General features: G+C 40.0%; 2 protein-coding genes across 3 annotated transcripts in view; one reads left to right on the top strand and one right to left on the bottom strand.

The window, feature by feature from the left end:
- Positions 1-10,432, top strand: part of bace2 (beta-secretase 2) — a 16,669-nt gene extending 6,237 nt beyond the window's left edge. The window contains exons 4-9 of one of the 2 annotated variants that reach the window (XM_030404747.1): positions 1,076-1,207; positions 1,838-1,972; positions 2,244-2,345; positions 2,769-2,918; positions 3,009-3,177; positions 8,606-10,432. In XM_030404747.1, coding sequence (XP_030260607.1) covers positions 1,076-1,207; positions 1,838-1,972; positions 2,244-2,345; positions 2,769-2,918; positions 3,009-3,177; positions 8,606-8,847 — 930 coding nt within the window. In that variant the 3' untranslated portion in view covers positions 8,848-10,432. The remainder of the gene's footprint in view (positions 1-1,075; positions 1,208-1,837; positions 1,973-2,243; positions 2,346-2,768; positions 2,919-3,008; positions 3,178-8,605) is intronic. The other variant, XM_030404755.1, reaches the window with a different exon arrangement.
- A 269-nt stretch (positions 10,433-10,701) lies between these two features.
- Positions 10,702-17,756, bottom strand: LOC115573792 (transmembrane protease serine 2-like). Its single transcript, XM_030404766.1, has 13 exons — positions 17,444-17,756; positions 17,021-17,168; positions 16,347-16,439; positions 16,075-16,188; positions 15,209-15,338; positions 14,991-15,101; positions 14,848-14,891; positions 13,730-13,892; positions 13,467-13,639; positions 13,071-13,172; positions 12,343-12,485; positions 11,147-11,299; positions 10,702-10,872 (listed from the first exon to the last, which is right to left on the bottom strand). Exons 1-13 carry the CDS (start codon positions 17,516-17,518, stop codon positions 10,855-10,857), a joined length of 1,467 nt encoding a protein of 488 aa, XP_030260626.1. The 5' UTR covers positions 17,519-17,756; the 3' UTR covers positions 10,702-10,854.
- Positions 17,757-17,974: the final 218 nt, after the last annotated feature.

Here is a 17,974-nt window from a genome sequence, read left to right as displayed (position 1 = left end):
GCCAGTCTTTGCAAAGTCTCCATTGTTGAAGAAATCCTTGCTCTCAGTGGGACTAACCTGTTAAATAAATTCAAAATAAAAACTGTATGTGTCAATATTGCCTGAGGCACAGAGAAGAAAGAAAATGTTACCTGATAATGGCAGATTTTATAGAGTGTATCAATCAGTATTTCATAACTTGCTACTGTCCCACGATGGTTTTACTGAACCTTTTCACACAGATCCTGTCTGGTTGTGGTGATGGACATTTCACATGACAACAGAAATGTTATCTCCACATTCATATTTTTTCTTTTCAATTTTTGTATTCAAGTTTCTTTTGATATCTCAGATTTGGTTTACTTTTGGTGCTTTGATTTGTCATATGCAAGTTTGTATCCTGAGTGCTCTGCAGTAATATTTGTTCATTTGATTTTTTTTACACTGAATATTAGACAATACCTACTGAAAAATATGACCCAACATAGTGCACCACTTCAGTAAAAAAAAAAGTTTTGTCACAGGTTAATTAATGGACTTAGATAACTCAAATGTTATTGAAAGTGTCAACTTTCTTTAACGTGATCATTTGGTGTTGAAGGGATGAGAGTGACGACAGCGTAAACCCGCACAATACATTCATTCATTCTGTGCTGACTATGGCCACCTTTGGGATCAAATGCCAGTGATTGAGAGGCAGATATGACCACACTGACCACTTTGTGTCTCCTGAGTGCTCAAGTTCAATCTGCCTGAGCCTTGTTTGTCATTCATGACATGATGGCACAGGACTGACATTAAAGAACCCATTTGAGAACAAAAATGTTCAGAAAATGTTGTCTCCTTCATACCCCCCAAGGTTTTACAGCCTTAAATCTTCTTTTTACATGTCTATCGGAATTTTAGTTTTTCAGTTCGGTTGTGCAATTTCGGTTCACATTTTTTTCACATTCATACTTTATATGTTGCCTATACTTTGGCAAAGGGAAAGTAAATGTTCACTAAGTCAGTTGAATAATCACACAAACTAAAAGCTTAAAATGCAAATATAAAGCTCAAAGAATTAATGATTACACATCCCCTGTCTCTCAATTAGCCTGACTCATCCTTGGAGCCCTTCTTCAACTCTGTTGTGCAACAGCTGGGAATTCCTGACATCTTTTCCCTCCAGATGTGTGGTGCTGGACTGTCAGCTAGCAGCGCAGCTGACCCAGCGGGTGGCAGTCTTGTGAGTAGTCAGGAGGGGCCGTCTGGAGAGAAAAGTTTGATCAAATAATCATATCAAATAAGGTTTGCTTTAAAAGGCCTAAACAGAGTCTTTGGAGACTGTTTATATTTTTTATGATCTCTGCCTCTAATTCTGTATTTTGGTGATACATACGGTGTCTCTGGGGCATTTAACATGGACTGGAAGAGCACTTTTCATCCCAGACAAAAATAAATAAATCTGCCAATAGTGAATGAGATATAGCAGCTGAGTGCATTTGAGAAAAATAATTGCTTGTATCCTCGTCAATGTGGTTTCTCCATTGGAGGCCCGGTCTAGTTAGAGTGGAGCTAATTAAGCTAAGATAGTATCCTGCTGAGAGCAGGTCTGTCACGGTTATACCAACAGCCTCTGTGCCTTACTCACTGCATCTCCATCATGTGACCCACTGATACAGACAGATGGATAAGATGGCAGGGTGCTGTATCAGTGTGTGTGTGTGTGTGTGTGTGTGTGTGTGTGTGTGTGTGTGTGTGTGTGTGTGTGTGTGTGTGTTAATTTATTCTGCCAAGAGGATAAACCTTTGCTGGACTCTTGTTGAGTTGTTGTCATGTGTAAATGCGTTAAGAAGTAATTTTGTTCCTTCCTCAGGTCATGGGAGGGGCTGAACCAACTCTATATCGGGGGTCAGTGTGGTACACCCCTATAGTAGAGGAGTGGTACTACCAAGTGGAGGTTTTGAAGCTGGAGGTTGGCGACCAGAATCTGGACCTGGACTGCAGAGAGGTAAACTTTAAACTCTGCAATGCTTCCCTGATTATCTCCACCACCCATCACCATGTAAAGATAAGCATTATATTCCTGTGTCAAGGTTAAAACACGGAAATGAAACAGATTCTTAGTAGCAGTTCTGCAAAGGAATGTAATCTGCTTATTTCCCGCTTGTGAAAGAACTTCCTTGTTTTTCTTGTTTTTCTGTTTGCTCAAGGCCTTCCATAGGGGCCTGTTGAACTGAGAGAAAGCCTACTGCACTCAACTCTTTCTCCCTCTCTTTCAGTACAACATGGATAAAGCTATAGTTGACAGTGGAACGACACTGCTGCGTCTTCCTGTCAACGTCTTCAATGCAGTGGTAGAAGCCATCACACGCAGTTCTCTGGTACGTTGCTGTCTCTCCACAGACAATGATGAAACGTGTTGTCAGAGCAAAGAGATGCAGGGGCGGATAGCACACACTCACTCTTCAAGGACGTAGTAGCTTTGAGAAGGAAGAATCAGGAGTTTTTCAGCTATAAAAATGTGTATGTGTGTGCCCGTGCTTTGTTTCTTTCCCCTGTTTCTGCTTTACACATTTTTCACCTCTTGTAACTGCACACAAACAGTACTCAAGGTTAATTTGAACCTGGAAGCAACATTTTCAATTAATGTATCCACATCCTTGGAGATTAATCCCAAGTGGAAAAATGAAAGAGAACAGCAAACCCTGACCTTCTGTTTCTGTCTGTTTTTCTCTTACACTGCATGTCTCACTTTGTCTATTTCTTTCTATTTCTGTCCTTTTTTCCTTTTCTTTTTGGTTCAGATCCAGGATTTTTCTTCAGGGTTCTGGGACGGCACCAAGCTTGCTTGCTGGATGAAAGGAGAGACACCCTGGAGGTTTTTCCCCAAGCTGTCCATCTACCTAAGGGCCACGAATTCTAGCCAGTCCTTCCGCATCACCATCCTGCCTCAGGTACCTGGATAAACATTAACTCTTCATCAACCTGTAAAAACACATATCAGTGCTCATTCTTTTCCTAAAATTTTGTCTGGTATCTTGCAGTTGTACATCCAGCCAATCACAGACGTGGACGGCACGTTAGACTGCTTCCGTTTCGGTGTGTCTTCATCAGCTAACGGCCTGGTGATTGGCGCTACTGTAATGGAAGGTTTCTATGTGGTGTTCGATCGTGCCCAGCGGAGACTGGGCTTCGCACTCAGCAGCTGTGCAGGTAAGGGTACATACAGGGCTATTACTGACACAGAAATGTATGTAAAACTGTTCATTTCATGAGTCAAAACATTGTATACAGATGAAAATCTAGAATTTGTCAGTTGCACAGATGGAGTGAATGAGCAGTGTAGAGCAAGCTCAAGAGTAAATAAAGACAATTAGTGATGTTGGTGATAACAGAACAGTGAATCAGAGACATGAAACATTATTTTCCGATTGTGTCGCAGCAGTTATGTTCTAAATCAAAAATAAAAAAGCTCTCCCCTCAAAACAACCCTCCAGATTTAGCATGAATACAGCCAAAGGGCCCCTTTTGGCTGTTTACCTCTGAGCCTGTGCATGCATGTAGCTCAGCCCCGTCCTCGGTTAAACAGACTTTCAGCTGGTAAGATAGACAGACATGACTACACATCCCTGCCCAAACACACCATAATACTCAGAAAATAAAAAATAAAGGAAGAGGGCAGAGTCTGTAAAGATATACATGTTCATATACTTCTTGGGCCCTAAGTGATGCTTGATCACAAATTGATTCACTGTGGATCTTGGTTTGGATGGTCAAAGTGTTTGTTATACCCATATAGATATTTTCCTCAGCCTGACAGCATCACGTGTGTGTGTTTGTATGAAGCAATGAAAAAAAAATTATGATATAAAAAGAATGATTTTTACTGTTTCAGGGCTCTCCTTATACCCTTATGCCCCTTACCAGGCACAAACATATACACTGAAATTACCAAAACACTTCATATCATAGTCCCTGCCAAATGTTAGTGTAGGTAAGTTCTAACATACAGTAAAAAAGACGCAGAAATAGATACACTCAAAGCCTGCTACAGCTGTTAAACTTTATTTCACCTTCTATTTACAAGGTGCTTGTATAGGACGAACCTTTAACGATCCCTTGCGGGGAAATTGGATGAAATTCAGTAAAACAACTCGTATTTGTTAAGCACAGAAAATATTAAAGCTATTATGAAAGGGCAATAAGTGGAGTCTCTTTTTGGGTTTCATAGTAAATGTTGCTGTTGCAGTTCAGAAGTCAATAGTGTGCTTTTATTAATTGATTCATTTCAATTTCAAACATTTCAAAAATCAAACTACTGTAAAGTTCTCTGTACTAATACTTGCAGGTTCACTGACCTAGACTTTGAAAATATCCCATTCATTATGACCTTGACAACAAATGTTAAACCTTAACTAGTGGCACTTCCCAGTAGTTCTGTGTAAATACAAGCTTGGGCAAGGCTTCCCACACTCATCTTCAAACACAAAGATCACTTTTGTTCCACATTGAGCAAACAGACATGGAGCAGATGTAGGCTGAAAGTTGAGGATGCAGGCTTGTGACTGTAGGGTTGCCAGGTCTAATTCCTCAGCTGGTTTCCCAAAATGTCGACCAAGAGAACTCTCAGCTATTAAAGTGTTGTCCGTGAATAAAGCATATAACCTCAGATTATTTCAGTGATGCTGCCAGTCTAAGACAACTGTTGTGTTAAGAAGCTGCCACAAGTAAGTCCACTTCTAACCTTAATCGTAATGCAGTTGATGTTTTTACAGTGGCAAGAAAAAGTATGTGAACCTTTTGGAATTTCATGGTTTTCTGAATAAATTTGTCATAAAATGTGATCAGGGCCCGTATTCACAAAGACTTTTATCTTAATGTTAGGAGTACTCCTAAATCGGACTAAAAGTTTTTATGTAGGAGTCGTTTCTTAAAAGTAATTCACAAAGCCGCTGAGACCTACTTTTAGTTATAAAAACAGTGAACTCCTAAACTAGAAGTAACTCTCTGTTGCTATGGATGACGTCATTTTATAAGGACGCACTCAGAAGCGGTGACAACGGTGATTGGTTGTTGAGTGACAGTCATTTAGGCTACGCAATGCATGAAGTGAAAATAAGGAAGTTGCCTACAAGCCCATGACAAAGCCTATGAAAAGATATTGGATAAAGAAATGTATTTATGAGGAGAATTAAGTGCAACCCCCCCCCCCCCCCCCCCAACAAAAACGCTTCGGACAAAAGTGACAAATTAGAAGATTGCGATGAAAAACGTGAATTGCCAATAAAAGCAGCTTTTGCTTGAAAAGCTGCATCAAACCACTCTCTGTTAAAATTCAGGAATCGTGTGTTGATCCGGGCCATTTCACAACAATGTCCAATATATTGTAACATGCGTCAAAGACAATTTGTGTATTGATGGAATGCAACTTTTTCCAGTTGACAAAAGCCCTATTTGTACGGGACTAGTATAACCTGGGGACCTCCAGTAATTTGTAATAATTGCGGAGGTCGTCTGTGATCTTAATCCCGTGCGAATCTGCCATGTCCGTAATTTGTAAAGTACAAATTCCACCGCAAATTACCTATCATATTTCACCAAACACAGAGGTCATTTGATAATATTAGTCCCGTGGGAATCGGCATCTCTGTGAATCGGGGTCGTTTTTTGTTTTTCTTAAGGTTTTTTGTGTTTTCCACTTTTTTTCTGCCTTTTTCCCGGTCGAGAATTATGGAGGCTGCGTTGGGAATTATAAATGAAAGTTTTGACCGCATTTTGGGTGCAAATTCAGGAAGCTCATCAGAAGAGCAAAATCTCGAAAGATGATTAGATGGATTACTTGCATGGCAGCATGCGTTAAGGAACATTTTTCCGTCTTTCAACAGGCTCACCAGTTATTATATTAAAAATATCCATATCTAACTGCTGTGCTGCTTCAGCAAGGGCTCCGGTGCGATCGACTCGGGGGATAATGTCAGTAAATTAGAGTTAAAACACAGACTTCGCTTATCCTGTGCGAATGCGCCACACGAAACACGGACGTGGTGGGATAATTTCTAAATCACTTGAGGTCCCCAGGTAATACTAGTCCCGTGCGAAGAGCTGCATTTCCCCCTAGACAAATACCGGAGCGTTGCCAAACATTTTAACTCCGGCGTTATTGGATTGTTTCGGTTGGTTGGGGACGTTACTGCGTCCCTCACCAACTCAACCACAACTTCAATCCCTTCACGGTCCATCCAACATCGTTTTCATAATTCCCTGTCATTTAGCGTCTCCAAAACACAGCTGTGACCAGGTCTTAGCGAGTTAGGAGTCCTCTGGACTACTTCTAAGGTCTCCTAGACTTCGGTGCTACTTTTAGGCTTAAAATGTTTTGTGAATAACTCTTATTTTAAAAATTAGGTGTCCTAAAGTTACGACTGACACGCCCATTATTTTTAGGAGTTGCTCCTAAATTCGCCTTAGGAGCTACTTTTAGCCTTACGATTCTTTGTGAATACGGGCCCTGATCTTCCTCTAAGTCAAGGATATTGACAAATATAATGTGTCTAAAATAATAACACAAATTTTTGTTGATCTTTCATGTCTTTATTGAGAACAACCAAAAAAAACCTCATAGTGCTTGTGAAAAAAGTATGTTAACCGTTGAGTTAATGACCTGGTTTTAGCACACCTGGAGTCTCGATAGGATGATAAGTTTGGAGGTGTGGACTACAGCTACTTTGACTGATAAAAACCCCTCAAACTTTTTGAGTTTGCTCTGCACAAGAAGAACACGCTTATGTGAGCCATGCCTCGCCAAAAAGAGCTTTCAGAGGATCTACAATCAAGAATTGTTGATTTACATAAAGCTGGCAAGGGTTACAAAGTTATTTCAAAGACTTCAGAAATTCACCAGTCTACAGTTAGGCAAAGGTAAAGGTGAAGGTGAAGAGGTAAAGAAACAACTCCGAATGACAGCCAAAGATTTGAAGGCATCATTGGAACTGGCTAACATCTCTGTTCATGAGTCTACAATATGTAAAACATTGAACAACCAGGGTATCTACAGCAGGACACCACGAAGGAAGCCACTGCTTACTAAAAAGAACATTGCTGCACATCTGAAGTTTGCAAAAGAGCACATTGATACTCCACAGCGGTACTGGCAAAATGTTTTGTGGACTGATGAAACCAAGATTTAAATATTTGGAAAAAACACACAGCACTACATCTGGCGCAGAAAGGGCATGGCATATCATCATGAAAACATCATCCCAACCGTAAAGTATGGTGGAGGAAACCTCATGATTTGGGCCTGCTTTGCTGCAACAGAGCCTAGCCAGCTAGGAATCGTTGAGGGGAAGATGAATTCCCAAGTATATCAGACAATTCTTCAGGCTAATGTGAGAATGTCTGTACGTCAGCCGAAACTGTATCGAAGCTGGGTGATGCAACAGGACAACTACCCAAAACACCAGAGCAAGTCCACAACAGAATGGCTTCAGAAAAACAAAATCCGCCTTTTGGAGTGGCCAAGTCAGAGCCCAGACCTCAACCCAATAGAGATGCAATGGATTGACTTGAAGAGGGCCATATACGTGAGACGTCCAAAGAATATGAAGGAGCTAAAGCAGTTCTGCCAGGAAGAATGGGCTAAAATTCCTCCTCAACGATGTGCAGGTCTGATCCACAGCTACAGGAAGCGCCTTGTTAAGGTTACTGCTGCCAAGGTGGGGTCAACCAGTTATTAATTCTAGGGGTTCACTTACTTTTTCCACTGCCATTTTGAATGTTGAATGAGTGTGTTCAATAAAGACATGAAAGAACAGAATTGTTTTGATTGTTTGGTTTGTCAATACCCTTCACTTGGATGAAGATCAGATCACATGTTATGACATTTATTCAGAAAACAATGAAATTCCAAAAGGTTCACATACTTTTTCTTGCCACTGTATATATTATGTAACAAGCGATTGTTCAGTGTCACCAAAGCATAAACTTGGCTGAAAAACCCAAATTCCTCTGAACTTGTCAGTCGTAATTTTTGTCACTCAGTTTTTGTAATAATAAAGGTATGAATGAACTTGTTTTAAATGGGTGTCATTTCAGCTCTTAATTAGGACTGAAAATATGATACTAATTTGGTGCTACTTTTCAGGGTCATAAGTTTCAAGTGGGATTTTACTACCTTGGGAGTTGCATGCAGAGTCAATCGATTGATCAGACAAGTATTCATCAACTATTTTGATTTATTGTTTCAGTCATTTTTCAAGCAGAAATGTCAAACATTGGGCGTGCAGGTGGTCGAGTGGTTCAAATAAAAGGTGTCTATGCCTCAAAAAAAAAAAAAGAAATGTCAATCATTTGCTGGTTCCAGCTTCTGAAAATTAAGGATCTACTGCGGTTCTCTGCTCTGTGACAGTAAATAAAGAGTCTTTGTTGGTAGGACAACAGAAGCAATGAGATGGCTTCACCGTGGACTTGGATTTCATAGTTAATCAAATCATGAAGAGAAATCAGCAGATTGATCAATAATTAATCATTAGTTGCAGCCCTATCTACATGATCAGGTGTGTGTTTTTTCAGGCACTCTTTATTTTCCTTTTTACTTGAGATTTGACTGAGGTCGTGGCAACTGTTTTCTATTTGTCTGCAGTGAATGGTGGGGCAGCTCTGTCCGAGATCGCAGGGCCCTTCTCAGCAGCAGACGTGGCAGCCAACTGCTCCGGCGGGGCGCCGAAGGAGCCTCTCCTCTGGGTGATCTCGTACGCCCTGATGGCAGTCTGCGCCTTGATCCTCATCATACTGTTGCTCCTGCTCGTCCTGCCCTGCCGACGCAGAGACCGCTCCGGGGAGATAACCGACGAGTCCTCGCTGGTGCGCCACCGCATCAAGTGACTGAGAGGCAAGGGACGGGCGCACAGGGTGAACGGGCAGGGAGACAGAGAGCGCAGCCCATGCACAGCGCTGGAGAAAGGGGTGAGGCCCGGCCTGCACCGGAAAGTGACACTCGCCTCTGAATGTCTGACTGACTCTAAACTGCACACAGCAGCTTGCCCTACGGAGGTGGACACAGACAGATCTACTGCCTCCTGAAGGGAAAATCCACCCTTAAAGCAGTTCTTTAAAAACATCCGTTGGTGATTATTTATTTTTCCAATATCTTGTTTTGTGGTGTATCTTTCTTATTCTCACTGATGATTGGTCATATGTAGACAGTGTGACACAGAGAAAACATCCAGGATAGAAGAACAGTAGGTGCAATTTTCTCCACCAGCTTTGAAAGTTCGGGCGTAGTCTCGTGCCTCTCATTCTCTAAACTGTCCAAAGGTTTTCTGGGAAATGTAGGATATCCTTAACACAAACAGAAGGGTAAACCAACGTTTGAAACACTTAATAACTTCTGATACACACTAAACATCTCACCAGCAATGATGTACAGCAATATAAAAAAAGCCAAGGGTGGAGTTTGTGCCTTAAAGACAATCACAGGGCGGAACGGGCTGAAAAACCACTGGTGCACTCATGAACAAATTAAAAGTTGCTGATTTCATTTTCAGACAAACTGTATTATTGATATCGGAAGGCACACAACCTCCTGAAATTTGCCTTTACAGTTGATAATTTGCTGATTACAGATGTGAAGGAATGTTTCTAGTGCCGTCTTAACCCGAACCCTAACCTCCAGTCTTCCATGGATTAAATATATTTATATATATTTGTGCCTTTCTGTGGCGAAATTAAGAGGAAAAGCTGCTCAAACAATCACTGTTAATTGGATGAATATTACTCGAAGATACACATGTTTACAGTGCATTTAAGTCTCAGCTCACTGCTGACTCAAATAGATGTACAGTATCAGCAGTTTGAGACTCACTCTGCTGAATTGCACTTTGTTCCGGTCAATCAAAAGTGTAATGTAAATCTAAAGATCAATATTTTCTCAATCTTTTATGCAGTTTGTTGTATTAATGTAGTTTTACTATTTCTGTATAAGACGTCCAACTTTGTATTGAAATCTGTTTGAATGTGATTTAATTATTATTCCAAATCTTTGCTTTTTAGACACTATTGTTTGATGGTACAAATGCATGTTGCACCTTTTGTACAAACACTAAATTAGAGGCCAAAGGAGTTTTGAAACATTTTGAACACTCTGGGTACCTGTGGACCAACAGTGAGTTATCTAACAAAGCCAACTGACCTGTTAGAAATGAAAACGTGGTCTCTTTACACGAGTGACAGATTCTTACGTAGAAATCCTGAGTGATGTGACTGAAGCTGCACCTATATGTCACTGTGCCAAAGTTTAAAGTTGTATAATTGTCAAAGTGAAGGTAAAGAGTCTTTGATTGTTCCCTTATTTATACATGTATTTTTCTGTGCCAAAATTGTACTTGTTCTGTAAACAAAAGAAGTTGTGACCAAATCAAAGATGTCAATCAATTTAAATTAATAAACATTTCTTTTTTGTGAGAAGTTACTGAGGAGCATAGGAGGATTTGTTAGTCGGTGGGAACGAGCTTCGTGTGGTTTGTTAGTGACATCTTGTGTTCACACATGGTATCTCCATTTTCTGCCTCAAATATCACTACCAAGACAAATGAAACAATGTCGATCACATTAATACAGATTAGAATATATACTTTATGTATTTGACATAAATGTACAAAAAATAAAACAATATGAGATGATGTGAAAACATTGTTCATTGGAGCATAATACATGAATTTTAACCAATTTGATACCAAAGCCTGCTTCAACTGTGATGTGAATTGTGAGGATGCAGAGCAGTAATATCAAGTACAACTTACTGTTGAGCCGTTTTTAAATATATTATTTTTGCACACGCAAAAAAGTAAAATAAACATTCACTTCTCAGATAGTTCATCTCCGGTTCTGTCATCAGTCATCTTGATGCTTCTGTAAACAGAATAAAATGCAATTATTATTTGTTTTGTTTGATGTGATATTCTGATAAGATTAATATCATTTAGAGCTGCAACATTGTTTTTTTTAATCTTTTGAATCAATTAATGTTAAATCATAAGTTCCCATGTCAAATGACCAAGCCCAAATTCAAGTTTGAACCTGACTTATTGTGACTGGCTAACAGTAAAACGTATATACGTAATGACATCTACATACAAAAATGGAAATCTCCCTTTACAAGTTTAATCTTTTCCTTTGTTTTTACCCTCATCTGATGGTAGATCCATTCCAGAAAGTAGGTGACATTTCCATAAACACCCGGCTTGTTCTTCTCAGTGCAGTGTTCCCCCCAAATACTGTCCCCTATGAGCCACCATACACCGTCCTGCAGGGTCACCAGAGGGCCTCCGCTGTCAGCCTGAGAAAGAGCATAGCACAAAACTGAGTGAGATTTTAAAAAATAAACACATACAACACTCTTTAAGTGTACAACATTCAATCTCAAGGGCTTTACAACTTTCTCGGTGTGATGAAATTCAAACACTTCGATCACTTTTCGTTCAGTTTAAGAAGCATTAGATGTCTGTCAAGATCAATGAAAAACTTTGAATAGTTTCAATCAAACATGATGTCATGACCAGCCACAATGTCAGAGCTCTAACTTCACATTCATAGCTGTATTAGTGGTTTGTTATAAGTCACAAAGTGGAGCTGTGTATTTAAAGCTGGAACAGAGTGCAGAACACAGTGCAGGTCCTGTTCGACTGCGCCTCTGAGCGTGTTACTTAAGAGCATGAAAATGCTTTCAATGAGGAAGTATTTTGTTCGTCACAGCTCCATTTGTGAAAGAAAAGGTGAATTGTACCAGAAAATATCTCATTATAAATGGTTTGTTGCTGCTTGTTTCAACACTGATTTCTTTGGCTACATTGTTCTGTAGGATCATTCGAGGATGTATCAAAAGAATGTAATCGCAGCTGACGCTCCAAACATATCAACCCTGAAGGCAGTGGACCAGTGTGGCGGCAGTCCGCAACCGCCTGGTGCTCACTTTAGACTAAAACAAACTGCTTTTCAATCAATTTATCAACTTAATTTGTGCTGTTTTAGTATTTAAACTTCATTTTCACACCTCTATCAGAAAATAATGTGTGTGTCACTGGTTTGTCTTATACAGAAGCACATTGCCAGTAGAATAAGAAAGTTGGATCGTTATCATGTTATGTAATGTGAAATGTTTATCGTTAACAACATTTTTTTACATAATAAATAATAGAATAACATACTATTTACTTATTGGTATCACATAAAAAAAATTTCTTGATGGCTTAAGCCATCCAGTTGTAATTGCGTATCTTTGAGTTTACAAAATTTGAACGTTGTAATAACGTGAAAATATTCACATTATAACATGATGCTGATCTTTTCGAGCGTTGCAGCAGAACGCTGTTGTCGTCTTACATGGCACAGGTCTGTCGCTGCCCCCGTCTCCCTGGCACATAACATGTCCTTTGATATCCGGCCACTGTAAGCGATGGAGCTGTTGCAGTCTGCGGTATCTATGAGAGAGACCTGAGCCTCCGTCAGGTACTCGGAGTCAGAGTCTGTCGAATAACAAGAATTGAATTAATCTAATTTAAGTGTTTTTAGAGAGTGTAGCAGACAAGAGTGAGCACTAGGCACAACATGTCGATTTATAGAGCATCATTCAGACACAAAGCAAAATTAAAGTTGCTTTACAGGTGCATAGATATGGTATATAATGTATATAACATTACATTGAAAATAAGACAGGCAGAGAGTATTAAAGCTGCATTTAACGGATAGCAAAAACAAAACAGAGAACAAGCAAATAATTAAAGATAAAAAGAACATTTTGTAAATGATTTATTGAAAAAAAACACAGTAAACAGTGAAGTATTAAGCCTTGATTTAAATGAGCTGACAGTTTTAGCCAACCGCAGGTACTCTTGGAGGTTATTCCACAGGTGAGGAGTGTAGAAACTAAAAGCTGCTTCTCCTTTCCTGGATTTGATCCTTTGAACACTAAGGAAAGCTGCATTCTGGAAAAGCTGTGCCACTAATACTTTTGAGCTCTTCAAAACTAAAACATCTCATCTTTAAATTTTCGTTTCTGATATCTTGCTTTCACGAATGTCTTGTCACTCATGTAACCACAACGTTCTCACCTCCATTTGCTGTGGGGCCAAATCGTGTTATCCAGCCTGTCTGAGGAACTGTGATGTTCAGACCAACACTTGGGAGGCACACAGGTCCGATGTTACCAGACGCTGCCAGAGAAAAGAAAATGTCTTGTTAAAAGTCTACAAAGGGAGGATTTGTACATTAAGCTGCTTTCTACAGAGTGACGGACAATGAACACTAATAGAGTAATACAGTCTAATATAACAGTCATGCAATAAATCTTTCCTTCGTGAAGATGAAAATATTCAGTTTTTCTTTTAGAGAGGTGTTGTTTCAATTGTACGATCAGTTTTTGGCGGATGTTTCTCTTATTTTGGTCCACTCCATTTATATCGACATGGAACGCCTAAATACCAGTGACACCTGTCTCTCTCTGTCACCTGTGACGTCCAGAGGTTTAGAGAGCCTCATCAGAGCGATGTCGTTCCTACGGGTGGCACTGTCGAATCCTTCGTGTGTTATGATGCGGCTGACAGAGTAAGCAGGGTTAAACAGACTGCCTAATGGATCCACTATCCCAGCATACACTGTCCAGTCTCCAGGGCTGGAGGTCCTTTAGGGAACAGAGATGGCACAGAGTAGATTCAAGGTGGATGAGAACACTTCAGCCACTGATCTGAGAAGTGTGATGAGAGAGCCTCACCTGGCCACACAGTGTGCTGCAGTGACTATCCAGTAGGGGGAGATGATGGCTCCCCCACAGCGGTGGGAGCCCGCAACCTGCAGGCTGACCTGCCAAGGCCAGGAGCCTAGAGAGGCCGGCCGGCCCCCAGAGGCCCTGCTGGAGTTCACCCCTTTCCCACAATCTGAGGACAAAAGTGCTGTTAGAGAGCTTTGACAAACAGGTGCTGCACAGACACAGTGTTAATACTGCAGTGTAACGTCATACTATAAAGAAGAGAGTGAACAAACAGAACAGTGATATCTTAAATCTTACAGTTAGTTATTCATGATTATATTTAATGATACTTTTTAGGTAAAAGTGTCAAAATTATGTGATTGTTACTTCTTGAATGTGAATATTGTTTTTTTTTTCTCCTCTGTCAGTAAACTGAATATTATTGGGTTTTGGTATAATCAAGACATTTGTGGACGTCATCTTGCGCTCTGGGAAACACTGATCAACATTTTTCCTGTTTTGGGACTTTTTATAGACCAAACAACTAATCAGTTAATTGAGAGATTAATCTAACAATAAGTCGAAGGGGAAAATAACCATTAGTTGCAGCCCTGGTTGGCAGTAATGTGGCCTTTTTAAACATTCTGGGCCGCAACATTGTCTTCACATGTTTTGATTGTTTCATTTGGACCCCTTAAGATTCATTGACAGATCTGAAATAGATAACAGTAATGGGGAAACATCTGAGGAATAGAAGACTTGAACTTTTTCATTTAAAAAAACATCTCATTTATAGATCTAATTTGTTGGGGACATGCACAGAACACACAGTCCTGCGTCACGAATGTGTGTTCTGTACATGTCCCCAACAAATCAAATCCATCCAATCCGTCCAAAAGACAGAGACAAAATGTTCCAACATGTCAGTCTTAGATGTCAAAAACTGCAGCATATTATCAACACAAATGCAGACCAATTAACCTACTGTATAACCTAATGAAAATCTGAATAAATTAACAAAAACAAATAATTAATATCTGAATTTTATCAACATACGATACTATTCCCTGTCTAGAATAAAACCAAAAAACTTGATTCTGTGTTGCTGTCCTTTGTTTTGAGGATGAGTGATAATAACATACCAGTGCAGCGCAGTGTCACCACACTGTTGTCGGGACAGATATCACTGCAGATGGGAAAAAAACAAACATTTGATGTAGAATTGGGCTCACACTGATTATTATTGAGTGTTAACGACCTAATAGTGACTAACCAGTTCACTAACCTGAGCACAAGCTGCTGCAGTATGGACACATCAGACTTGAAGTCAGACTTCACTCTTAGGAATCCGTCTTCAGAGTCGGTCTTCTGTTGGCCTGATTTGAAATATGTGCCCCTGTGACGGGAAACACAACAAAATTCATTCAAACACATGAATCCTTCACATGCCAGTTGATAGAGGAGCACAGTTTCAGTGTCCAGTGAAACACGGCCGCATGTCACCTGCTGTATCCGATTTGCTGGCAGCTGGCTCTCCCCAGTTGCTCCGTCCAGCCGAGAGAACAAACCGTCCTCCAGTTTCTACTCTGAGTGGAGTAGATCTGGAGCAGGAAGCTGGAGCCGTGCAGCCTCACTGAGAGACAGCAGCACACACAAACACCCAGCTGACATTTGGTTACAAGAGGAAAGTGGATGCAGCCAGTCCACGTACAGTTTTAAACATATCCATTGGCACTAACGCACTTTATATTTACAATATTTAACACTTTTCTAATAGTTCTACATTCTCTAAGACTACGGCTGTAGTTGTACTATAATTGTTTAATTCTTGCCAGACTTATCATTCGCCTTTTGCTATTTTTTTTTTTGCTATTTTTTGCCCTTATTTGCGCCCTTATCTTTAATAATAATCTGATATTTTTTCATTGTGGCTACTACATAGTTGTAGCTTGCCAAGTCAGAAGAATTTCATTGATTAGAATTACATTGTGTTAGACCATGAATCTGACAAATAAAACACTTTGACTGGACTGTGTGTTTATCATACAAGGAAAACTGACATTTAGCTCTCTGTGGTGTCTTAAGTCATGTTTGATGCTTTTAAAGCAAGAGGAAACAAAATCCAATGTCGTCTTTCACTTGAAGTACTTCAGTGTGAGTTGAATCATGAACATTGGTGTGTATGATAAACTATGATCAACAGAAAGACTACATGAAGCTCCCAAATACAGGCCCAGAGCTTTGATGTGATGTCAGCAAAACTGAAATCAATGCATTCCTTTTGTCTGTAAAAGATGTACAGACTATATAAAGGCAAGTAAAACAGACTGCAGGTGTGTTTTATCTGACTTTTGGCCCCTGGAGTTTACCACAGTTAGCTTCATCCTGGCCTGCGCGACAGTCCTTCACTCCATCACACCACTCAGACTCCCACACACAGCTCCCATCACCACACTGCATCCCGTGAACACAGGCGGAGGAATCTGGGGGTAAAGATGAGACGGAGGGAAAGACTTTAGACTATACTGTGTGTGTGTGTGTGTGTGTGTGTGTGTGTGTGTGTGTGTGTGTGTGTGTGTGTCAAGGTTGTAATATTATATGATTTATTACAGTGGACAGGTGGGATAAATGCTGCACTCACAGTAATAACCGAGGAGGATCCCAGCCAGCAGCAGGAGGAGCAGCAGGGAGATCACAGCAGCCACAGTGAACTTAACACAGCGCTTTTTTACATCTGCAGGACGACACACACTGTGACTGGAAACCCATTTACACCCAGCTTACCACCTTGTTAGAAAAGTGTTCAGTGATGCCCCTTTTCAGCCAGGTTTGTCTGAGTTTAGTCGCATAAAAGCATTTGTATTTTCTTTGTTTTTGTATTGTACAAAGAATTCTACATAGAAAATATGAATGTGCCTTTATGGCTGACAGACATGAATGTTGTATGATAATTCATTAAAATGACAAAAACATTTGTATCTTTAAATCAAGTGTAGGTCACTGACCATCCTGAAAATGGAAATCAACATATTTAACATAAGTTTATCTCATTCATTCCGTATATCCGATTTAATATTGATTTATCAATTTTACCTGATTCTCTATCACAAGTTCTGAGAGATTTAGTTATGAGACTGAATTATAATTTTTGACTTCATTCAATTATAGGTCATTTTACATCTGCTGCATCTACACTAAACACTGAAATACACATGCACATAGATTTATTTAGTTTGCGATTCATTTTTGAGAAAAATCAAATGCCAGTATTGCATTGAATTCCAGTACAATTCAATGCAAAGTAGTCTGGACTACCTTTGTGTTTGGGAATGGAGTGGCTGATCTCAGGTGGGGGTTTCGGGGCCACGTGATGAATGTACTGAGGCTGAACGTCTGAACGGCCGGGAGGAGAAAGTTTCCTCTGGTCATCTTCGTGGATGAAATAAGGACCCAAGTCCGGATACTGTCAGCAAAGCATACATGATGAGAATGAAGATGTCAACCTCTCGATTTAAGAGTTTGATGTATTTTCTTCTTTCAAATGAAAGAAAAATGCCTAAAGTGCAAATGTATAGGTGAGATTCATCCTGCATTTTAATCACTCACATTTCTAAATGTATATTTACACTAATGGTATTATTATAGTGTGAATTATTAGGAGTTAAGATATTAACATGTAGGTTTCTATACAAGACGTTCTTCAAACTAATATGAATAAAGAAATGAATGAAAACTTACCGGATTAGTGGTCATTTCCTGTTTAACCATCAATAGCTTTACATTTACTGACGGATCCAGAGATAATTCAATCATCAATCTTCACTGTAAATAATCTGGTCAGTATTTTTACGTCCTCTCTTTTTGAAGCCCCAGGAGGGATTTTTCTCTGATAAAATTCAGATGACTGTGATCTCCTCTCACATTCAACTGGCTCTGCTCTCTACATCTTCACACCAGCGATGACATAAAGAGTGCGTGCGATGGTCTGAGTGGCCACTCCTCGCACTCCACTGGCATCGGTTTAAAGTTTCCCCCCCTGCGCACACAGCGAGCATCAAAAGGACTGTTGCCTCGTATAAACATCCCGCGAGTGTTATCTGCCGAGCTGTCAGCGTGGTGAGTGAGTGAGTGCTGTTACACTGCAGTGGAAAGGTACTTCAACATACTAACTGTATACAGACAAACACATTAAGCTTCAATACTTGAGTCAATGATTGACAGAAAACGCAAGAGGACACTTAGCTCTGTACATACACTCGCAATGAATAA

The sequence above is a fragment of the Sparus aurata genome, chromosome 2 (genome assembly GCF_900880675.1).
Source record: "Sparus aurata chromosome 2, fSpaAur1.1, whole genome shotgun sequence".
NCBI classification, from domain to species: Eukaryota; Metazoa; Chordata; class Actinopteri; order Spariformes; family Sparidae; genus Sparus; species Sparus aurata.
The sequence above is the reverse complement of the archived record's forward strand: the minus strand, read 5'-3'. Positions and strand labels throughout refer to the sequence as shown.